This window comes from Dendrobates tinctorius, unplaced genomic scaffold (genome assembly GCF_039654945.1).
Source record: "Dendrobates tinctorius isolate UK_male_01 unplaced genomic scaffold, ASM3965494v1 ptg000093l, whole genome shotgun sequence".
Classification (NCBI taxonomy): Eukaryota; Metazoa; Chordata; class Amphibia; order Anura; family Dendrobatidae; genus Dendrobates; species Dendrobates tinctorius.
The window spans coordinates 20,764,746-20,790,101 of NW_027361761.1; the positions used below are offsets into that span (position 1 = coordinate 20,764,746).

A 25,356-nucleotide genomic window follows, 5' to 3' on the forward strand; every position below is an offset into this window, starting at 1 on the left:
CTAAAATTCTAGGATTCTATAGATTTTCTCAGTCTACAGAAATTCTCAACGTAGGAGTCTCTAGGCAATGGAATGTTCTCGACTGGTGAGAATGACTGCTGGTGGCTTTATATCCACAAATATGTATGACAGGTGTGCCGCAACCTCATCATAGATGTCTACAGGGCGCTTCATTTAGCTTATAGGAGGAGTTAATGGGATATTGCAGGGATTTGTCTCAGATGGTTTCTATGAGCTTCTTTATCCCAGTCATATAAACACAGGGCAGGTTCCGGTTTGCCGAGTTGTGTATACACCAAGTGACTTAGTACAAAGTCTTAATGTTTAGTTAGCCAGCAGATTGCTTCCATCCTGTGACTCATTAGCTCCCAGTGGTACCTCCACTTCCTTTATTTTATACAATCACAAATTATATTAGTTTGTCTTATTTTGATAACCTCGCTAATTAATGTCCTGCACAAGGAAACTTTACGAGTCTTTTAAAGCAAACCCCATAAAACAGGGACTTATTTCAGTCACTCGGGTGGCAAGCGGGTCTGTTTGCAAATACCAGACGGAGGAGCGAGCGGTGCCTGCTATTTTACCATTGTTTATCCCTCTGGATTATATAAGTTAATGCAGGCAGTGTTTTCATTTTTAAAATCGCCTCTTCTGGGGAATTTCAGAAATGTGGAAATTGAGTGTCTAGTGTTACCGTCTGAGGTGGAGGTGGGGTGGACAAGCTGGAATTAAGAGCAGGGGGGCTTGCGGATCATATTTATAGTACTGGTAGCAGGGACGGGATAATAAAATGGATTAGGGGAAGAAATGAACTTTAGGAGCTGGATGAACACCAATGTCATGGCTCCGCTACAAGAGGATGAAACTGATCTTGTGGTAATGGGTGTCGATATGTCATGGCGAGACCAGAAATGGATGAGATATTCAACTTTTATTATAAAATGTTTCTGCTCTACTGTACTGAACCAGCTCTACCTCTTGTCGTTCCTCCGAGCCAATGTTTTCTCCCGGAAGAGAAGTAGAGTTGGGGTAAATCGATTTGCTTGTCTTTGGCTGATCAATGGGAGCTTCGCGAATCGCTTCTAGCCCGCTCTTCCTAAGTTTAGGTGATCTGGCGCAACGTCAATGGCTGTAGCGTGAGGCACACGTGACATGGCACCAGGACAGCTAAACAAAATAAGAGCCGTGGATACCGTCACGCAAGTTGTGGTTCTCAGTGATCCCATAGCGGCAGATGGAGGGGGTCATGCCAGTCCATTTGTACCAACTCTACCAACAAGTGATTTGTCAAGTTCTTCAATCACCTGGCTTGCTGAGGCCAGTGATTGGCTGAAGTGGTCAGATGACTGGAAGTAGGAGTCAATGAATCTGAACCTGCATCCAATCACAGGCCTCAGCAGTCACGTGACCGAAGAACAGACATCATCACTCAACTTCAATCACCAAAGCAACCTGTGCTCGATCATCAGGGGTTAAAGTTTACCTACATCTTTAAGCTTTTCTAAACCTTCCCTTTTAAAAAAAAAAAAAAATATGTATTCTTCCAAGTCGAGCAACCCCTTCTGTTATATTAAATAGAAGACATGCACCAAATTTAAGACTTGTTTTTGGTTTTTTGTTTTTGTAATATGCTATGACTGACCGTTATTGACATCTAATGTTCATCACATGCGCAACACCGCAAGTCGATTTTTCCTTTTATTTTAGTATTTCTTTTTTACAATCTGTGATCTCTGCAGTAGCCACGTCTGAACTTCTGTGTCCCGACTTTGAATAAGGCAGCACACACTCTCCTTTCCCTAGCGAGGAAATCCCAGCACTATCTTAAAGGGTTTTGCCACGTTTGGAAGGTGTCCACTATCCAAATCTGACTGTGGTTACTAACCACTGGGACCTCCACCAATTCCGAGAACAGGCCCATCTGAATGTGTATCTGCACTTCTGTACAATTCATTAACTATGGGACTGGCGGGGAGTACCAAACACCACAATCACTGATTCTTGAATCCTTATCTTAAGATTATTGTCCAACTAGTTAAAACTTGAAAAAAAGGTTAAAATTGTGTAATATTATGGAATATTAGTATGCAATATGTGGAATATTATGTATTAGAAGTAACACTCAGCTTAACGTTACCAAGCCATCCCAATGATTCTTGGGCCCCATGCCGGTCTCTGTTTTTTCAGCCCTCTCTGGACACACATGTAATGGTTGCTGACAATCACTGGCTATAGCAGTGATCACTACAGCCAAGTGGATTGGTCACATGCAGGGTTATTGAGTCGGTAAGACAAACCTCTGGCTCCGACTCCACAGCACTGGTCACTACTGAGCATGCAAATAAAGTGCAGCACAGATTCATCTCATCTACATCTCCACAGCAGTGGTCACTACTGAGCATGTGCATAAAGTGCAGCACAGATTCATCTCATCTATGACCCCACAGCACTGGTCACTACTGAGGAAGTACATAAAGGGCAGCACAGATTCATCTCCACTAAGAATCCACAGCGCTGGTCGCTACTGAGCATGTACATAAAGTGCAGCACAGATTCATCTCAACTACGACTCCACAGCACTGGTCACTACTGAGCATGTGCATAAAGTGCAGCACAGAGTCATCTCATCTATGACTCCACAGCGCTGGTCACTACTGAGCATGTACATAAAGTGCAGCACAGAGTCATCTCATCTACAGCCCCACAGCACTGGTCACTACTGAGCATGTACATAAAGTGCAGCACAGATTCATCTCATCTACAGCCCCACAGCACTGGTCACTACTGAGCATGTGCATAAAGGGCAGCACAGATTCATCTCATCTATGACTCCACAGCACTGGTCACTACTGAGCATGTGCATAAAGGGCAGCACAGATTCATCTCCACTACGACTCCACAGCACTGGTCACTACTGAGCATGTGCATAAAGGGCAGCACAGATTCATCTCATCTATGACTCCACAGCACTGGTCACTACTGAGCATGTGCATAAAGGGCAGCACAGATTCATCTCCTCTACATCTCCCCAGCACTGGTCACTACTGAGCATGCACATAAAGGGCAGCACAGATTCATCTCCACTAAGAATCCACAGCGCTGGTCGCTACTGAGCATGTACATAAAGTGCAGCACAGATTCATCTCAACTACGACTCCACAGCACTGGTCACTACTGAGCATGTGCATAAAGTGCAGCACAGAGTCATCTCATCTATGACTCCACAGCGCTGGTCACTACTGAGCATGTACATAAAGTGCAGCACAGAGTCATCTCATCTACAGCCCCACAGCACTGGTCACTACTGAGCATGCACATAAAGTGCAGCACAGATTCATCTCATCTACAGCCCCACAGCACTGGTCACTACTGAGCATGTGCATAAAGGGCAGCACAGATTCATCTCATCTATGACTCCACAGCACTGGTCACTACTGAGCATGTGCATAAAGGGCAGCACAGATTCATCTCCACTACGACTCCACAGCACTGGTCACTACTGAGCATGTACATAAAGTGCAGCACAGATTCATCTCTAATACGACTCCACAGCGCTGGTCACTACTGAGCATGTGCATAAAGTGCAGCACAGATTCATCTCAACTACGACTCCACAGCGCTGGTCACTACTGAGCATGTACATAAAGTGCAGCACAGAGTCATCTCATCTACAGCCCCACAGCACTGGTCACTACTGAGCATGTACATAAAGTGCAGCACAGATTCAGCTCCACTACGACTCCACAGCGCTGGTCACTACTGAGCATGTGCATAAAGTGCTGCACAGATTCATCTCAACTACGACTCCACAGCGCTGGTCACTACTGAGCATGTACATAAAGTGCAGCACAGATTCATCTCAACTACGACTCCACAGCACTGGTCACTACTGAGCATGTGCATAAAGTGCAGCACAGAGTCATCTCATCTACAGCCCCACAGCACTGGTCACTACTGAGCATGTACGTAAAGTGCAGCACAGATTCATCTCAACCACGACTCCACAGCACTGGTCACTACTGAGCATGTACATAAAGGGCAGCACAGATTCATCTCATCTATGACTCCACAGCACTGGTCACTACTGAGCATGTACACAAAGTGCAGCACAGATTCATCTCATCTATGACTCCACAGCGCTGGTCACTTCTCAGCATGTGCATAAAGTGCAGCACAGATTCATCTCAACTACGACTCCACATCGCTGGTCACTACTGAGCATGTACATAAAGTGCAGCAGAGTCATCTCATCTACAGCCCCACAGCACTGGTCACTACTGAGCATGTACATAAAGTGCAGCACAGATTCATCTCCACTACGACTCCACAGCGCTGGTCACTACTGAGCATGTGCATAAAGTGCAGCACAGATTCATCTCAACTACGACTCCACAGCGCTGGTCACTACTGAGCATGTACATAAAGTGCAGAACAGATTCATCTCAACTATGACTCCACAGCACTGGTCACTACTGAGCATGTGCATAAAGTGCAGCACAGAGGCATCTCATCTACAGCCCCACAGCACTGGTCACTACTGAGCATGTACGTAAAGTGCAGCACAGATTCATCTCAACCACGACTCCACAGCACTGGTCACTACTGAGCATGTACATAAAGGGCAGCACAGATTCACCTCATCTATGTCTCCACAGCACTGGTCACTACTGAGCATGTACACAAAGTGCAGCACAGATTCATCTCATCTATGACTCCACAGCCCTGGTCACTACTGAGCATGTACATAAAGTGCAGCACAGAGTCAACTCATCTTTGACTCCACAGCCCTGGTCACTACTGAGCATGTACATAAAGTGCAGCACAGATTCATCTCATCTTTGACTCCACAGCACTGGTCACTACTGAGCAAGTGCATAAAGCGCAGCACAGATTCATCTCAACTACGACCTCACAGCACTGGTCACTACGTCACACTGGAAGCAAGGACGGGGGCGCAGAAGAGGCTAATCCCAGGGTCCTGCACTCATCAAGGTGATACACATTTCACATCTAATTGATTTAATTCAGGAGCCCAATTAGACATTTGGTTCAGGTGATGGAGGAACTAATTGACCCAGCGCTGCTACAAAAGGATGGTATGCACACCAATTGGCACAACCCTGATGAAGAGGGAAGTATTCCCTTGAAACACGTTGGTTTTGTGCCTCTTCTGCGCCCCTGTCCTTGCTTCCAGTGTGACGTTACACAAGCTCCGCCCCCACCACTCGCCGTGCCCCTCTGCGTAGCTTCCGGCCGGAGCGCGCGAGGTTACGGCGTCCTCCACGTGCAGCCGCAGCAGCTGCAGGATCAGCGCTCCAGCCGAGCACCATCACCCAGCCTACCTCACCGAGCACCAGCCACCCCAAGTAAGTGCACCAACCCAGCAGTTCGTTTCCACAGCTGGCCTAGCCTGTCATTCACCCACATCTACCACACGGGGCCTGAGCTCCAACCGCTCTCCTTCTGGATAAACTAGCGGTCACTAGCAGGCTCTCCTAGCCCAGCACCTCGTTCCATCAGCGGACACAGACCGCTACTCATCTATAACCTTAATTCAGCGCTTCACTTCCAGCAGCGCTCCTAAGGAATCAATCATTTAATACTGCAATTTATACCATTGCACAGCAAGTGCAGCTTCCAGTTACTTAACTATTATCTCTACCTCAGGCCAAACTTGTCATTGTCACTTCTTACTGTCACTGCCATATCCCCAGTTAAGAATCAGATTATTCTGGATCTAAAGTCACCTAAATCTGACATCGGTATCATTCACCATTGGACCTGGACATACTCGAGTACCATCTGTCCAGGTAGCAGCTTGCTACCTTTTCTATTGGTCAGTACAATCCTAAAAATTCTTACTACTTTATCCAGCAGTTTTTCCTATATACGGATCACCAAACAGAGTGAAGCATCCCTGATATCAAGATTCACCTCTGACCTTGGGTTCCTTCTCACACCATTAAGTGAGTATCCGTGTAATCGGATTTTTTTTTTCTCTCTGTTAGCGCGGTGAATCCTTTCCAATTTCAAATATTAAAAATTCCTTATCAGCATGAAACTTTGAATATATATATGTACACATACACACACACACATACATATATATATATATATATATATTTAAAAATAAAAAACATACAAAAATTATAGCAGAACAAAAAACAAAGTATGGGACTCATCCACACTATTTTGTTTTTGTTTGTTCCTGACATTGGCAATAGATAGAAATGAAAGTGATCCTGAAAGTCTGACCTCCATGGGAAGAAACAAAAAACAACAGAAATATCATTTGTTATCTGTCTAATTAAATCTCTAAATAGATTTGCTTCCTTTCCTACTTATGAAATTCCTTTTGCTCACTGCCCCATAATCTTTAATAAGAATGTCCGGCATGGGGCACGTAGAGGCCGCGTAGAGCCAAACATGTGAATGTCCTACAAGGAGCACGTAGAAACCTTGTAGAGTGGAACATGTGAATCTCCGTCATGGGGCACGTAGAAACCTTGTAGAGTGGAACATGTGAATCTCCGTCATGGGGCACGTAGCGGCCTTGTAGAGTGGAACATGCGAATTTCCTGCATGGGGCTCGTAGAGTGGAACATGTGAATGTCCTGTATGGGGCACCTAGAGCTCTCAGAGTGGAACATGTGAAGGTCCTGTATGGGGCACCTAGAGCTCTCAGAGTGGAACATGTGAAGGTCCTGTATGGGGCACCTAGAGCTCTCAGAGTGGAACATGTGAAGGTCCTGTATGGGGAACCTAGAGCTCTCAGAGTGGAACATGTACTAAGCTACAGCGCCACTTTCCAATTCTACCCCATTTCATAATGTGTGTCAACTCTTTGAATTTCTTTTAAATAGTAAAAATGTGAATATTGTTTATATTTCTGTTTCTCTTTTGAACACGCCATGTTTTTATGAAGCCAGGAAAGTTATCTGCTCTTTCCCAATGAGTTAAACAATTCTACATAACAGGAAGCTCATATTCACTTCGATAGATGAGCTGCAGTACCTGTGAACGGCCACTACACAGTATACGGCGCTGTGCTGTTCTGCCTGTGTATACTGTGTACATCCGATCCAATGAGGAAGCTACAAACAGCTGATCAATGGGGGTGTAGAGGTGCTAGGGGCAAGCTGGGGGGTGGTCCCTCTTCTTACCGCGCAGAGATGTAACAGAGACAAGATGAGGCAGGTTCTGGGTGCAACAGGTCCAAGTTTATTCACGCTCGCCGTCCGCCTGACGGCCTCAAAAGCACACTGTACTTCCTTCAACTCACGGCCCTCCTTTTCCAGGGCCGCTTCTCACACACCGTACGTTACACTGGGGACGCGTATGCACACACCGTCCCCTACTCACTCGTCGACGCTCCTGACAGGTCCGACACTGTGGCCGCCTTAGGCCCGTAAACCAACAGCGCTTCCACTGATCAGTCGTCGTGTCAAATATGGTGTCTCACACCCAGTGCCTCGTCCCTTCTGCGGTTCTTCCCCCCTGACGTTCTCTCTCCTCAGACCCCCTGGTTTAGATTTTCCTCACAGCGCACAGACTGTCGCAGTCCTCCTGTCACTGGAGCTCCACCTGGGGACTGGAACCTTCTGGAACCCTCCCTCAGTATTTATAGCTCTCCCGGTCCCCCCATGACCAACGGTTTCTAAAGCCCTAAGCTGTTGTCAAGTCCTTTGCTCACACTCCTCCCTGCCATCTAATGGTCAACCCAAGGTACTGCACGTCCACTACACTTTCCTAGCTGTTTCCCCACTGCAATAACTGACACCTACCTACACTGTGCAAACCTTTCCTTCTTCACTCTGACTAGTCCGTCCGTCACGTCACCTTCCCAACACTCCCCCTTCCTTTGTCCATTGTCATCCTCGACAATCGTCATCCCTGCCTTCGTCGTTCTGAAGCTACACCTACACTCTGTTGTCGGACCAGCTGTTGGGCCAAACCCACTATCTGCTCTGAGCAGCCTACTGCTACTCACCAGTGCGCACGACACATAACAACGTCTTTCAAGTTGGGCTAGGTACACCCATATTCTCTCTAGAATAATAATAATATAATAATCTTTATTTTTATATAGCGCTAACATATTCCGCAGCGCTTTACACACATTTTCATCACTGTCCCCGATGGGGCTCACAATCTAAATTACCTATCAGTATGTCTTTGGAATGTGGGAGGAAACCGGAGTACCCGGAGGAAACCCACGCAAACACGGGGAGAACATACAAACTCCTTGCAGATGTTGTCCTTGGTGGGATTCGAACCCAGGACCCCAGCGCTGCAAGGCTGCAGTGCTAACCACTGAGCCACCGTGCTGCCCTATGCTCTATGGCGTGTACCTTCCCCTACTGTCACGTTCCACTATTCGGTACGCCATGATCGAGGTCTCATACCTTCCAGATCATTACCAGCGCCCGCCTTCCTCCTTCAGGGGTGTCCGTGGTGTTGGGGACCTGACCTAGGACGGCTGTCTCTCTCACGTCTTCCAACTCATTTACCCTTCTTTCAATTATATGTCATGGTCGGCGTCCCGGTCTCCCAGACCTCCTCAACTCTTAGATCCCTACCAGATCTCACACTTTCCTTTGGTCCCGCAGACCTTCCCTTACCCGGAGCTGTTGCATTTTACTTTATATTATACATTAAACAACTTTATAATAGCACAAGTATCCATTTTAATATTTTTATTTTTCATTTTCTTTTGCTCATTTTCTTTAAACCAGCATTTAACAAATAAACATCACGTGCACAAATCCCCTCCAGAAAAAGACTAGTCCAAAAACTCCCCATAGAAAAGCCTTTCTAAATATGTTGTTTTTCACAACCTAAAAAAAATAATAACTGTGCGCACATAGCTAAAGTCGAATCAGTTCTATGTAATGCTTAATTTTACCTTTCGTGTCGCTGCAGTGAAACCCGCTGAGTTTTTCAAGTGGAAGATGCTTTTAGGAAATTAGTTCTCAGTTCTTTTAACGAACAGTCCTTTTTTAGATTTTTTTGGGTCATTTTCTAAGTGCTTTTTCACCTTTTTTTGACTGCTGCTCAAAAAGATGCCCAGGCATACAGTACAGACCAAAAGTTTGGACACACCTTCTCATTCAAAGAGTTTTCTTTATTTTCATGACTATGAAAATTGCAGATTCACTCTGAAGGCATCAAAACTATGAATTAACACATGTGGAATTATATAATTAACAAAAAAGGGTGAAACAACTGAAAATATGTCTTATATTCTAGGTTCTTCAAAGTAGCCACCTTTTGCTTTGCTTACTGCTTTGCACACTCTTGGCATTCTCTTGATGAGCTTCAAGAGGTAGTCACCGAAAATGGGTGTGCCCTGTCAGGTTTAATAAGTGGGATTTCTTGCCTTAAAAATGGGGTTGGGACCATCAGTTGTGTTGTGCAGAAGGCTGATGGATACACAGCTGATAGTCCTACTGAATAGACTGTTAGAACTTGTATTATGGCAAGAAAAAAGCAGCTAAGAAAAACGAGCGGCCATCATTACTTTAAGAAATGAAGGTCAGTCAGTCCAAAAAATTGGGAAACTTTGTCCCCAAGTGCAGTGGCAAAAACCATCAAGCGCTACAAAGAAACTGGCTCACATGAGGACCGCCCCAGGAAAGAAAGCCCAAGAGTCACCTCTGCTGCGGAGGATAAGTTCATCCGAGTCACCAGCCTCAGAAATCGCAGGTTAGCAGCAGCTCAGATTAGAGACCAGGTCAATGCCACAGAGTTCTAGCAGCAGACACATCTCTACAACTGTTAAGAGGAGACAATAAACTTTGTGCAGCAGGCCTTCATGGTAAAATAGCTGCTAGGAAACCACTGCTAAGGACAGGCAACAAGCAGAAGAGACTTGTTTGGGCTAAAGAACACAAGGAATGGACATTAGACCAGTGGAAATCTGTGCTTTGGTCTGATGAGTCCAAATTTGAGATCTTTGGTTCCAACCACCGTGTCTTTGTGTGATGCAGAAAAGGTTAACGGATGGACTCTACATGCCTGGTTCCCACCGTGAAGCATGGAGGAGGAGGTGTGATGGTGTGGGGGTGCTTTGCTGGTGACACTGTTGGGGATTTATTCAAAATTGAAGGCATACTGAACCAGCATGGCTACCACAGCATCTTGCAGCGGCATGCTATTCCATCCGGTTTGCGTTTAGTTAGACCATCATTTATTTTTCAACAGGACAATGACCACAAACACAACTCCAGGCTGTGTAAGGGCTATTTGACCAAGAAGGAGAGTGATGGGGTGCTACGCCAGATGACCTGGCCTCCAAAGTCACCAGACCTGAACCCAATCGAGATGGTTTGGGGTGAGCTGGACCACAGAGTGAAGGCAAAAGGGCCAACAAGTGCTAAGCATCTCTGGGAACTCCTTCAAGACTGTTGGAAGACCATTTCCGGTGACTACCTCTTGAAGCTCATCAAGAGAATGCCAAGAGTGTGCAAAGCAGTAATCAAAGCAAAAGGTGGCTTCTTTGAAGAACCTAGAATATAAGACATATTCTCAGTTGTTTCACACTTTTTGTTAATTATATAATTCCACATGTGTTAATTCATAGTTTTGATGCCTTCAGAGTGAATCTACAATTTTCATAGTCATGAAAATAAAGAAAACACTTTGAATGAGAAGGTGTGTCCAAACTTTTGGTCTGTACTGTATATATAAACAAAAAATAAAAAATAATATAATATATAATGTGTAATGAAGAAATTCTTTAAATGTGCAAAATAGAGCTACTAAATGGTGACCTGATAACAGGTAAACATATGTAAAAAACCACTAGTGCCGAAATGGCTAATGATGCAGCTGAGCAACAAAAATACCTGGATGCCAATGAATACCCGCAATGTGCCAGTCAAACACGCCCCGACGCGCGTTTCGGAGTATATAATTTGATTAAGTGCTTTTTCACTTTTTTGACTGCTGCTCAAAAGATCCCGGGCATCTATTGCGTCTTCCCACTGACTTCTGTTCTAAAGTATAGGACATCTTCAGAGCAGAAAAAGCTTGAAGAATGGTTAGAGCACTTCTTTTGAAGGCTTAGCGTCTTTGGGAACCGTTAACGGTTAAAAAAAAGGCCCAAAAGCCTGAACATATGAGCAGTGAGTCCTCCTTACAAAGAAATGCAGGAGTTCAATTTTTTAAATATTTAGGTAGTGCTTTTTCAGGTGGGTTTTGCAGTGGAAATCCACCTAAAAAAGCCTCGGTTTCTATCCAAATTTTAGCAGATCACTGGAACTTCTAGACGGGACACATTTGTGACATTTTTATTGTCGAAGGAACTTTTATAATAAGTAGGGATTGTCAAAATAGAAGAATCCCTTTAAACACCTATTTTACAAAAAAATAATAGGCATGTTATTTTAAGCGCTGTTTAAAATTGCCTGGAAACTCATGAGTGGTTTTCTCTTTTACCCACCCATGTGGTTTTCAGACAAAGAGAAAGGAAAAAAAAACCATGTAGAACAATAATGGCTTTAGAGCAATAATGAGAGTGACCGCAATGTTGTCAAATTAGAGAACAGTGGTCTTTATGAGTGGTGGGAAGCGTGCCTCTGTGGAGTGGATTGTTTTTGGCCGGGTTTGTGGGTAGACACCTGTTGAAACACTGCAACCTTGCAACCGGGGGTCAGCTCCTGTCAAGTCTCGTTATCAATCCCGCCGTGTTTCCTAGTGTTCTCCAGACGACCAATGTGCAAGGAGTCATTACTCTCTCTGCCCTGAGGGACAGTCATGTTACATGGATATGATTTGTGTTACGACCCCACAGGGGAAGTGGCCTCATGATGTGCTCGCTAGAAGACTGGGAAAAGAATACCTAGCGGTAATAAATCTTCCCTCCGAGAAAGAGCTAAGAGGTAAAGAGCAGAGGAAGGAGAACATTAAAGAGAAGTTTAAAACACACAAAGCTTCTGATAGAGCAAATGTCAAACACAATGAGGTAATCAAAAGGGAAATCTAAGGGGTCTGGAAATAGTCAAGAGTGCAAGGATTGTGTCCGCAATCACCAAAATACCTAGGAGCACCTACACCTCTCTAAATTCTGGAAATCAAAGGGTTATTATAGGGCTGATCAGCAATCAGAAGATGGAACATCTGAAGAGCCCAAAGCGATGGATGTCGGATAGAATAAAAAAAAAAACCTAAAGGAAAAATCTAATTTCATAAAAACATTAAACAGGCATTTCCCTACATTATGTGGTATTAAAATAATAAATTGTGATAAAATTTAAATTAAAAATCAGACAGAAAATAATCAACAATTCAAACAATGAGTAAAAGGGGTGACACAGAAGGTAAAAATCGGTATTGAGGTCAGGACCCTGGTCTAGTGGCACACTTGGCAGCCAATGGCCACTAGACCAAAGCCCTGCTCATAAATCCTGCACAACGTCATTGTTACGGCACTGGGTCTACGGATATGGAGAATCCCTACTGGAACAGCAGAGGCTTGAGGAGAAGATCAGTGTTCGATTGTCACCGGAATTAATGGTCTGTGCTTTCCTCCAAGATCGTCAACTACCTGCCTGTCAGTTCCTCTGCCCATAGTGTCATATCTGTAAACTCGTAAAGAGCTGGATATTGACTTAAAGGGCCACTTAATATGATGGTAATGGTGGTTTCCGAAAGGAGCCACTCCTTGGCTGGGTCCTTCCCTGGAGGAAGATCTGGCTAGTCCCGTGTTTGAGACTCTTAAATGAGGCTCCATGGACTTTATTTGCATATTCGTATTTCCCAGGGAGCAATGCACCTAGGATTTCACTGATTGATCGCCTTCGCCGGCTGCAGCAGTGTTTTCTTTGACTGGTCTCCCTGAGGTCAGTGATTGTTTCGTGATCATAGTAAAAAAAATGTAATAGTGCTGGATGAACCCTTTACACACTTGTTTGCCACCTTATTAGCCCATTTATCTGGGCCTAAAAAACATTAATGTTGTAAATCAGGGGTGGGGAACCTCAGAACCGAGGGCCATGTAAGACCCGCGATGACCTTTACTCCGGCCCCAGGACAGATTCCTGGGGACCGCAGTGCTTGGGCCAGCAGCTGTGTTTTGATGGACACCGATCTTGCAGTGTTCACTACTGCATGCTGAGGCACGTGCAATGAAAGATTACGCCCCAACACCAGGGACATCGTCAGGACGTACTTTGTGGGTGGAGATAGAACGTGATTTATACAGCCCCAGAGGGGTGGCTTAAATATCCAAATGGCCCTTGGCAGAAAGAAGGTTCGTCACCCCTGTTGTAAATGACGAAAATAGCGCTCTTCTCTCTGCAACGGCCACTGTAATCAAGCCTTGGACTATGTGCTATGAGTTTGTTTTTTTAAGGAAAATGAGCAGAAACGTTAATTTTTTATTTAAGAGGATTTGGGGAGTTTTTGTTCAGATTTTGCTTAAAACCTCCTCAAAAAACTCTGTGTATAGTCATAAAACACTATTCCGGTTTTGGAAACCCCTCTTCCTGGGTTTCCCTTAGCGTTGAGTTTCCACTGCTGCTCCCAGTGTCTGCTATTTTCTGCAGCAATGATGTTATATCGACAGCGCTGCAGCCAATCAGCTCAACGGCACTGAGCAGCTCTACTCAGGCAGATTTGCGGAGCTCAAATATTGGCTGCAGCGCTGTCAAGATCACATCAGCGCTGCAAACAATTACAGACACCGGGAGTAGTGGTGAAGACTCGGCATTGGACCCTGGTAGGGGGAGTAAAGCTCAGATTACTTTCTAAAACAATGAACAAGAGTTTTCTGGAAAATCCCTCCAAGGAGGATTAACGGAGTTGTTATATTGTTGATTAGCATTTGCTCAAAACCCTCAACCTGCTAAGAGGCCACCAAACATGGAGGTTCCTGTTCCCATTTTCCGCTTGTTTTCTCTCTCTTTACAATAAGCCTCTATTGGATCCCGAGCACATGACGCTGGATTGAACGTACATGCAGATCTAATTTAAGCGCTTCCTCCAGTCTCAATCAGAGGTCAAAACAATGAGTTACTAAAACTGCTTTCACTTCCTCTACACCAAAGGCCTGTCTAGAGCCTGGAGGCAGTAGGTTAAAAAAGCAATTTGTCTGCCTGCTGTCCTGTCTCTTCTCCCTCCGATCCCCCTCAACCACTTGCCTACTTCTTGTTTGGGGTTAGGAGATGTCACGGCAAAAGAGAACCCTGCATGAGAAATGTCTGCTACTTCCCGGCACAGGCTTAGCGGGTGATAGGTTAAGAAAACGTCTGCTATTCTATTTATCTACTCAGGATAGTACATAAACACTTAGCTACAGGAAGCTCCACGAGTCTTCCTAGGAAAATAGTGAGGTCCGGTCACAGCCAACAGTGATAAAGTTTCATGTTCAGCAGCCACCTGCTTCATGGAAGGACGTGAAATAGGAACCGCCATCAGACATTAGTCAGTGCACAATTTTATCAATCAGTGGCTCAGAAAGAACAGAGTCTACTGCAAGCCGTTTCCAAAAGCTTCTGGTCTCTTTATTGTAACTGATCCAGAAGGCCCTACAAAAAGTCAGGGCCTGGTAGCCTCTCGTCAGCAAATCTGAGGGAGAACAAATGTGTGTTCCAGTATTTTCATGAAGTGCCACCCCCAAGTCTGTTAAGTCTCAATATCTCGGTTTTGCTCCTCTAGAAGGAAGAGCCAGGTTGTATGTGGCCTAGGAACCCAATGCTCACATGCACAACCCCTAAACTTTCAGGAGGGACACCAATAACGGCACACTACCATAAAGAGTCTTTGATTAATCCAGATTTTGTTCCTTTAGAACACTGCTTCCCAAAACCCCATCCTCATGGCTCCAAAACACATCAGGGTTTCAGAATTTCCTTAGTATTGCACAGGTGAGAGAACCTGTGGCAGTTTCTGATACCTTAATAATAATTCCATCACCTGTGCAACACTAAAGAAATCCTGAAAACATGTGTTAAGGGCCATGAGGACTGTAGTTTGGGAGGCACTGCTTTAGGCTGGTTTCACATTTGCGTTTTTTAGCGCTGGAAAAAAACGCATATGTGCGCATGCGTTTTTTCCCCTATATTTAACATGGGTGCGCATACCTGCGCGCTTGTAAGCGCATGTATGCGATTTTCATGCGCTGCGTTTTTTTGGGGTGTGCGTTTGTATTTTCCAGACGCAGCATGTTGCATTTTTTGGCCCTGCAAAAAAGCGCATGCGCACATATGCGCACGTTTTGCGCTAAAAATGGCCATTATAGTCTATGGATGCGCATATGTGCGCACTGGCATGCTCATGTATGCGTTTTTTTGCACATGCGTTTTTTTTTGTTAACCATGGAATTTAGGGGTTTGGGTTAGAGTTAGGGTTAGTTAAGGGGGTTTAGGGTTAGGGTTAGGGTCAGGGTCAGGGTTGGGGTTTGGGTCAGGGTTAGGGTTAAGTATGGTTTGGTTAAGGGTTAGGGTCAGGGTTAGGGTTAGGGTCAGGGTTAGGGTTAAGTATGGTTTTGTTAAGGGTTAGGGTCAGGGTTAGGGTTAAGTATGGTTTGGTTAAGGGTTAGGGTCAGGGTTAGGGTTAAGTATGGTTTGGTTAAGGGTTAGGGTTAGGGTCAGGGTTAGGGTTAGGGTCAGGGTTAGTGAAGTCATGGTTTGGGTTAGTGTGAGGGGCCACCTAATGTTGGAAAAAAACGCAAACGCGGTAAAAACGCACTAAAAACGCATACAAACGCATAAAAACGCTGCGTTTTTTTCATGCATGCTCATAAAAATGCTTGAAAAAAACGCAGCAGTTGTATGCTTTTGTATGCGTTTTTTCAATGCGTTTTTTTGCGGGAAAAACGCGCTGCAAAAAAAAGCAAGTGTGAAACTAGCCTTAGAAGGAAGAACCAGATGGTAAAAGGAAGAGGAACCAAACAGTCACATGTCAAACCTAAAGATCCTCAAGAGGGACATCAATAATGACAGACCTCAAAATTAATCAGTGGGATTATATATTCAATAATAACACCAGAAGCACAAAAAGAATAACCCCTAAAATTTAGCTTTTAATTCAAAGACTAAAAACATTAGTGAAAATGACAAAAAGAAGGAGTAGTAGAGGACAAAAAATGAAGGGAGAAAAAATTGTTTTTAGTTCTCTTCAGTATTCAAATATTGGGCCAATGGCTAAGTTACCCTAGTCAGCCCTAATTTCACCCTTCCTAGCCGCGGAGGTTGGCACCCTAGTTGTAGACGATATGGCGCCCCCGCTCAACGTCGGTACCCCTAATGACCCCTACGTCTCCCTGCATATACAAAAAGGGACACAAAAAACACACACACACTTATAGTACTGAAAGAATAATGAGACAAAAATGGTCTCATAGATAATACTAAATTGCTATGAACTTATCTCGTAGTATTTCTAATAGTATAAGAACCCCAAAAAGACTTATCTCGGAGTCAAAAGAATATAATGGGGTTAATATCCGGCAGCTTAGAGAAGGACTTATCTCGTAGTCACAAAAATGCTAATAAGCTGCAAATGGCAGACCCAATTACCAGATAGCAAAATTAAAAAACGGCTACAAGAAAAAGCACATCACATTGGATAAATATTGCACACTAGAGGCAGTGAAAAAAAGCCTATATAGCACTTGCGGCAGCCATTACCTTGCAAGTGAGGGCAGAATCACCCTAATACAGTAAAAAAATAAGGCTAGCATATTCATCTGATTATACAGCGTGGTACACCAATATTCAAGTAGCAATGCATACAAAGTCACATAGCATAATTGCTCTAGATAGTGCCACCGCAGAATCTGCCAAAAATAATGTATAATATTATACTTATCAGCCACTTGATGCATATGGAAACCCGACGCGTTTCCCCCTCTTAATCCGCTGAGGGTTCATCAGGGGTCAAAAAGTGGGGTCTCATTACCCCTGGCCGAGAGAGCAATACAGTGTGCCAGGGGTAATGCTGTATTGCTCTCTCGGCCAGGGGTAATGAGACCCCACTTTTTGACCCCTGATGAACCCTCAGCGGATTAAGAGGGGGAAACGCGTCGGGTTTCCATATGCATCAAGTGGCTGATAAGTATAATATTATACATTATTTTTGGCAGATTCTGCGGTGGCACTATCTAGAGCAATTATGCTATGTGACTTTGTATGCATTGCTACTTGAATATTGGTGTACCACGCTGTATAATCAGAGATGAATATGGTAGCCTTATTTTTTTTTACTGTATTAGGGTGATTCTGCCCTCACTTGCAAGGTAATGGCTGCCGCAAGTGCTATATAGGCTTTTTTTCACTGCCTCTAGTGTGCAATATTTATCCAATGTGATGTGCTTTTTCTTGTAGCCGTTTTTTAATTTTGCTATCTGGTAATTGGGTCTGCCATTTGCAGCTTATTAGCATTTTTGTGACTACGAGATAAGTCCTTCTCTAAGCTGCCGGATATTAACCCCATTATATTCTTTTGACTCCGAGATAAGTCTTTTTGGGGTTCTTATACTATTAGAAATACTACGAGATAAGTTCATAGCAATTTAGTATTATCTATGAGACCATTTTTGTCTCATTATTCTTTCGGTACTATAAGTGTGTGTGTGTTTCTTTTTTGTGTCCCTTTTTGTATATGCAGGGAGACGTAGGGGTCATTAGGGGTACCGACGTTGAGCGGGGGCGCCATATCGTCTACAACTAGGGTGCCAACCTCCGCGGCTAGGAAGGGTGAAATTAGGGCTGACTAGGGTAACTTAGCCATTGGCCCAATATTTGAATACTGAAGAGAACTAAAAACAATTTTTTCTCCCTTCATTTTTTGTCCTCTAATACTCCTTCTTTTAGTCATTTTCACTAATGTTTTTAGTCATTGAATTAAAAGCTAAATTTTAGGGGTTATTCTTTTTGGACATCAATAATGCCACAAAACCTTGAAAATTTTTTGCTTAATCTAGATTTGGCTCCTTTCGAAATAAAAAGCCAGGTGGCAAGGTGAATAGGAAACCAATGGTCACACTGCCTAGACAATCATGAGGATTACTCATAATGTCACACCACCTTGAGAACTTGGATTTTAACCCCGATTTGTCTTATGTAGAAGGAAGAGCATGGTTTCAGGGGGCCACATGCACACTCCCTAGATCCACAAGAGGCACACCAATGATGGCATGGCATGATGAAGAGTCCTCGTTTCATATGCCTTTAACCTCAGGACTAGACTCCATGGTCATTTCGACAGGAAGTGATGTAATTTATTTGGTTCTCACCTCCTGGACTGGTGAAATTCATCTACACTCTGTACAGTGTCCCCCACTGGTCTCCTGACATTAAAATCTGGTGTTGGGCGTCGTGTGACCGCTGCAGCCTTCACAATTCTTCCGAAGAGGAAGAGTTTTCTTGATATTTGGATGAAATGTGAAGACTGCGGCTGATGAGTGGTCATATAATTCCCTCCCTGACGGAAGTTGATGTTAGGAGACTACAGGGGGACAAAGTACCAAGTGTGAGGGAATGGCACTGGTTTGGGATATGAGCATAATTTTTGGTCTCTTATGCGCTTTAAGTTTAACCTTTAAAGAACAGGACAAATTAAATTTAATGGATAGTCATGAGGATTGTACTTCTCTTTTTAAAGATGTCCTGCAGCAGTTAGGAAAATATATTGTATACCAAGGAATCCATCTGGTGAAAAAGCTTCAGAATAAGAGGGCCTTCATTTAAAAATGTTAGCCACCTATAACAATGGATTTATGTTGACTTGTTTAAAATGGATGGCATCAATGAGACCAGTCAGGGTAAATGAGGATCAGACAAGGCAGAATTGAACATGGCCGTTCGTTAGTCCAGCTGAGAAGGTTGGTATTGATGGCAACTTGGCCTTCTCCGAACTTTGGGTCAAGAGTGCGCGTTTACGAGCGGAAAGTTGTGGACCGTCTTATGTACGGCCCAGTTTAAATCATGATTTTTTAATAAAACAAAAGAAAAAAAAAAAACACAAAAGAACACAATAACACCCCTCACTCACAGGTGACTGTACTTAGTTTGCTTTTTAAGAAAGGGTGTTCCCGACCCTATAAAGTCACATAAATAAACCTGCCGAATGAATGTAGCTGCCCAATTATTTGTCCACCAAGGTTCTTATCTCTTTTTCTAAAATATTTAGCATCAAAATCACAAAAAAATGATAAACCTAAAAAGAGAAAAAAATATATATTTACCAAATTTATGAGCTGAGTGTGAACAATGTCTTCCACCAGCACAGCAGTCTCCTGCAGCGGGCGACGCGCATCACCAAGGGAAAACCTAAAACACAAAGCAGATATCAAGAAGAAATTAAACAAAAATAGTTATGAAAATAAGGCTAAAAGGCTATAAAGTCGCAATGTCAAAGATCATAAGATGCATGTTTACGAAGCTCTGTCTCACTGGACAACACCGTATTAGTGGTCTCTTGGATGCCACTAGAGGACAACCCATCTATGTTGAACCCTATGGTGGTTGCAACCAATTTTACTCAAAAATACACATTTTTCCTGATCATATAAGCATGTTTGATAATACCAGCAACAAAAAAGACAACTTTCTGTAGCCCTGAAAAGTTCACAAATGATCCAAACCCTAGAGATGACTCTCAGAAACCTCCGTCGTAAACGACGCTCCTTGAATGCTTTCCTGTACCCAAACATGGCGGTGAAAAGAACATGGCATATAAAAATGTGGTTTTCATACACCCCCCCTCTACCTGAAACTATATCTAACTCTGAAAATTATTAAGAACAATTCAAACTACGATCAATTTATCAAGTGAGGATGTCTTTTACTATACTTCATGGCCAGGCCCCGGTACCCCGGCCATGATCTTTTATTGTACCTTGGGCCCTTGTGTAAAAGTAGAAAATATGAAAGCTGGCCTCACAATAAACAACATAGGATACCATGCATTACTATTTCAAAATAGATATATATTAAAAAAAGAATATAAGAAATTAATTTTTTACTGAAATTCGTCCACCTCCGACAACAAATGTAGTAGCAAGAAGCATCTCAGTGTATTGACACATCACAGTGCACTGACACAACCCCAATGCATTGACATCCCCCCAGAGTACTGACATAACCCCAAATGCATTAACACGCCCCCAGTGGACACAACCCCATTACAGGGACACGACCCCCATTACATGGACACACACCCGAGTGCACTGACACAACCTCATTACATGGAGACCCCCAGTGCACTGACACAACCGCATTACATGGACTAGCCCCTCAATACACTGACAACCCCATTACATGGAAAAGCCCCCAGTGCACTGACACGACCCCATTACATGGACAAGCCCCCCCAGTGCACCGACACAACCCCATTACATGCACAAGCCCCCCCAGTGCACCGACACAACCCCATTACATGGACAAGCCCCCAGTGCACTGAAACGACCCCATTACATGGACACGCCCCCCAGTGCACTGACACAACCCCATTACATGGACAAGCCCCCAGTGCACTGACACGACCCCATTACATGGACACGCCCCCCAGTGCACCGACACAACCCCATTACATGGACAAGCCCCCAGTGCATTGACAACCCCATTACATGGACAAGCCCCCAATGCACTGACACGACCCCATTACATGGACAAGCCCCCAGTGCACTGACACGACCCCATTACATGGACAAGCCCCCAGTGCATTGACAACCCCATTACATGGACAAGCCCCCAGTGCACTTACACGACCCCATTACATGGACAAGCCCCCCAGTGCATTGACACAACCCCATTACATGGACAAGCCCCCAGTGCACTGACACGATCCCATTGCATGAACAAGCCCCCAGTGCACCGACACAACCCCATTACATGGACAAGCCCCCAGTGCACTGACATGACCCCGTTACATGGACAAGCCCCCCAGTGCATTGACAACCCCATTACATGGACAAGCCCCCAGTGCACTGACACGACCCCATTACATGGACAAGCCCCCCAGTGCACTGACACAACCCCATTAAATGAACAAGCCCCCAGTGCACTGACACGACCCCATTACATGGACAAGCCCCCAGTGCACTGACACGACCCCATTACATGGACAAGCCCCCAGTGCACTGACACGACCCCATTGCATGGACAAGCCCTCAGCGCACTGATGTCCCCATTACATTCTCACCCCCCCAGTACACTGTACATGCCCTCTAGCGCACTGGCACAACCCCCATTACATGTCCACGCCCCCCAGTACACTGCCATGAAAGTACTACAAGGGCATGCCCCTAGTGCACTGACACGCCCTCATTACATTCTCACGCCTTAAAGTCCACTGAAATGCCCCCACTCATCTGAACCGCCCTATTCACTGTTCAGCAGCATTAGTCCACGTGCAGTTCGGATGATTCCCAATGTCAACACAGACAGCACCGATATGGGAAAAATGTTTGTCTGAACACGCCCTTAAAAAAATATTACCAGAAAATCCTTAATGTGGACAATTTTAATTTTTGTGATTTTGTTTTTTCCCCCCCAAGAGTCAGAAATGTTTTAATTGTCGGCTGACATATTAGTGTGTGGTGAGGGTTTATGTTTTGTGGGACACGTTTTACATGTGATTGGCTTCATTCACTTTACCATGCAATGAAATTAAAATCAAGGAAAAAAAATTCCATGTGCGGGGGGGGGGCAATTCCTCCACAGATTATTGGATTTTGATTTGATGACGTTCATTGCGCGGGAAAGATGACTTGGAGACAGGACCCCCCCTTGTCAATCGGATTACGCCAACACCAGTCCTGTCTAGCTTGTATAGGTTTATTTCGTTAAGTGGTGAAAAAATGTATAATTTTGTAAGAAATAAAAAATATTAAAAAAAAAAATACTAATTTTTGGAGACCCATAACTTTTCTATTTTTCAGTCAATGGACCCGTATGAGGACTAGTTTTTGGCATTGTGATATTTGCATGGATTCTATTTTGGGGTACATATGACGCTTTTTATTACATTCTTCTGGGGAGAGGTACAGCCACAAAAAACAGCAATTCTGGTATTTCTATTTTTTTGTTGCTTTATGGCACTTACTTTACGGGTTGAATAATTTTGCATTTGTCCAGTAAAATTCATGAAGTTTGTTTAAAAACTACGGTCCCCAAAAAGCCACAATTCTATAAAAAAAAACAAAAAAAAAAAACCAAACCACTTGACTATTTGGTGGACCTCTTATCTAAAACGGTAGTCGAGGCATTTCATGTCAACGACATATCACACTTATCTTTCCCACACTCCGGCCGCCAGCTCCTTCTCACGCTTTGAACACTTGTCGACATCCGTGCGTTGGTTTTTAGAAGAAATAATGAAAAAACCCACATAGACCGGCCGCAAGCGCTTCCTCTCGATTCTCACAGGGTAAGGTCTGACTCATATATGTTGACAGTGCCCCTGTAAACCGTTTGCCTCGGAATACCTCAATCACACCCAAATTTGTCATTTTGTTCTACTGTTTTCTTTGTGGTTACGGCGCAAAACAAAATAATCTAAAGGTAACTTTCTCAGAACTGTGTTAGTTTCGCAGGAAGAGCATATGTACGCTGAGGAAGGGTTACAGTGAAAATATCTGGGGAGTGGTCCACCTCTGACAACTCTGCTATAAATCAGTCATTGGCTGCAGCAGTCAGTGCCTGTCCGGGCACAAAATGAAGAATTAGTACACAGTGCGGTACTACAGTAAAAATAGATCAGTTATATTCTTGTACATAGGAGCAGTATTATAGTAGTTATATTCTTGTACATAGGAGCAGTATTATAGTAGTTATATTCTTGTACATAGGAGCAGTATTATAGTAGTTATATTCTTGTACATAGGGGGCAGTATTATAGTAGTTATATTCTTGTATATAGGGGCAGTATTATAGTAGTTATATTCTTGTACATAGGGGGCAGTATTATAGTAGTTATATTCTTGTACATAGGAGCAGTATTATAGTAGTTATATTCTTGTACATAGGGGGCAGTATTATAGTAGTTATATTCTTGTATATAGGGGCAGTATTATAGTAGTTATATTCTTGTACATAGGAGCAGTATTATAGTAGTTATATTCTTGTACATAGGAGCAGTATTATAGTAGTTATATTCTTGTACATAGGAGCAGTATTATAGTAGTTATATTCTTGTACATAGGGGGCAGTATTATAGTAGTTATGTTCTTGTACATAGGGGGCAGTATTATAGTAGTTATATTCTTGTATATAGGGGCAGTATTATAGTAGTTATATTCTTGTACATAGGGGGCAGTATTATAGTAGTTATATTCTTGTACATAGGGGGCAGTATTATAGTAGTTATATTCTTGTATATAGGGGCAGTATTATAGTAGTTATATTCTTATACATAGGGGGCAGTATTATAGTAGTTATATTCTTGTATATAGGGGCAGTATTATAGTAGTTATATTCTTGTACATAGGGGGCAGTATTATAGCAGTTATATTCTTGTACATAGGGGCAGTATTATAGTAATTATATTCTTGTACATAGGGGGCAGTATTTTAGTAGTTATATTCTTGTACATAGGAGCAGTATTATAGTAGTTATAATCTTGTACATAGGAGCAGTATTATAGTAGTTATATTCTTGCACATAGGAGCAGTATTATAGTAGTTATATTTTTGTACATAGGGGCAGTATTATAGTAGTTACATTCTTGCACATAGGGGCAGAATTATAGTAGTTATAATCTTGTACATAGGAGCAGTATTATAGTAGTTATATTCTTGTACATAGAGGAAGTATTATAGTAGTTATATTCTTGTACATAGGAGCAGTATTATAGTAGTTATAATCTTGTACATAGGAGCAGTATTATAGTAGCTATATTCTTGTACATAGGAGCAGTATTATAGTAGTTATATTCTTCTACATAGGAGCAGTATTATAGTAGTTATATTCTTGTACATAGAGGCAGTATTATACTAGTTATATTCTTGTACATAGGGGCAGTATTATAGTTATATTCTTGTACATAGGAGCAGTATTATAGTAGTTATAATCTTGTACATAGAGGCAGTATTATAGTAGTTATATTTTTGTACATAGGGGCAGTATTATAGTAGTTACATTCTTGCACATAGGGGCAGAATTATAGTAGTTATAATCTTGTACATAGGAGCAGTATTATAGTAGTTATATTCTTGTACATAGGAGCAGTATTATAGTAGTTATATTCTTGTACATAGGAGCAGTATTATAGTAGTTATATTCTTGTACATAGAGGGCAGTATTATAGTTCCTATATTCTTTTACATAGGAGTAGTATTATAGTAGTTATATTCTTGTACATAGGAGCAGTATTATAGTAGTTATATTCTTGTACATAGGAGCAGTATTATAGTAGTTATATTCTTGTACATAGGGGCAGTATTATAGTAGTTATATAGTTATATTCTTGTACATAGGAGCAGTATTATAGTAGTTATATTCTTGTACATAGGAGGTATTATAGTAGCTATATTCTTGTACATAGGGGGCAGTATTATAGTAGTTATATTCTTGTACATTGGGGCAGTATTATAGTAGTTACAGTGCCTACAAGTAGTATTCAACCCCCTGCAGATTTAGCAGGTTTACACATTCGGAATTAACTTGGCATTGTGACATTTGGACTGTAGATCAGCCTGGAAGTGTGAAATGCACTGCAGCAAAAAAGAATGTTATTTCTTTGTTTAATTTTTTTTTTAAATTGTGAAAAGTTTATTCAGAGGGTCATTTATTATTCAACCCCTCAAACCACCAGAATTCTGTTTGGTTCCCCTAAAGTATTAAGAAGTATTTCAGGCACAAAGAACAATGAGCTTCACATGTTTGGATTAATTATCTCTTTTTCCAGCCTTTTCTGACTATTTAAGACCCTCCCCAAACTTGTGAACAGCACTCATACATGGTCAACATGGGAAAGACAAAGGAGCATTCCAAGGCCATCAGAGACAAGATTGTGGAGGGTCACAAGGCTGGCAAGGAGTACAAAACCCTTTCCAAGGAGTTGGGCCTACCTGTCTCCACTGTTGGGAGCATCATCCGGAAGTGGAAGGCTTATGGAACTACTGTTAGCCTTCCACGGCCTGGACAGCCTTTGAAAGTTTCCTCCCGTACCGAGGCCAGGCTTGTCCGAAGAGTCAAGGCTAACCCAAGGACAACAAGGAAGGAGCTCCGGGAAGATCTCATGGCAGTGGGGGCATTGGTTTCAGTCAATACCATAAGTAATGTACTCCACCGCAATGGTCTCCGTTCCAGACGAGCCCGTAAGGTACCTTTACTTTCAAAGCGTCATGTCAAGGCTCGTCTACAGTTTGCTCATGATCACTTGGAGGACTCTGAGACAGACTGGTTCAAG

The 25,356-nt window shown here is 43.2% G+C and overlaps 1 protein-coding gene across 7 annotated transcripts in view; it reads right to left on the reverse strand.

Moving 5' to 3' along the window:
* The window catches only part of SUPT3H (SPT3 homolog, SAGA and STAGA complex component), a 578,628-nt gene that overhangs the window by 281,251 nt on the left and 272,021 nt on the right, over nucleotides 1-25,356 (reverse strand). For all 7 annotated transcript variants that reach the window (XM_073586526.1, XM_073586527.1, XM_073586528.1 and 4 more), the window contains one exon: nucleotides 19,190-19,274. In XM_073586526.1, the coding sequence (XP_073442627.1) occupies nucleotides 19,190-19,274 (85 nt within the window). The remainder of the gene's footprint in view (nucleotides 1-19,189; nucleotides 19,275-25,356) is intronic.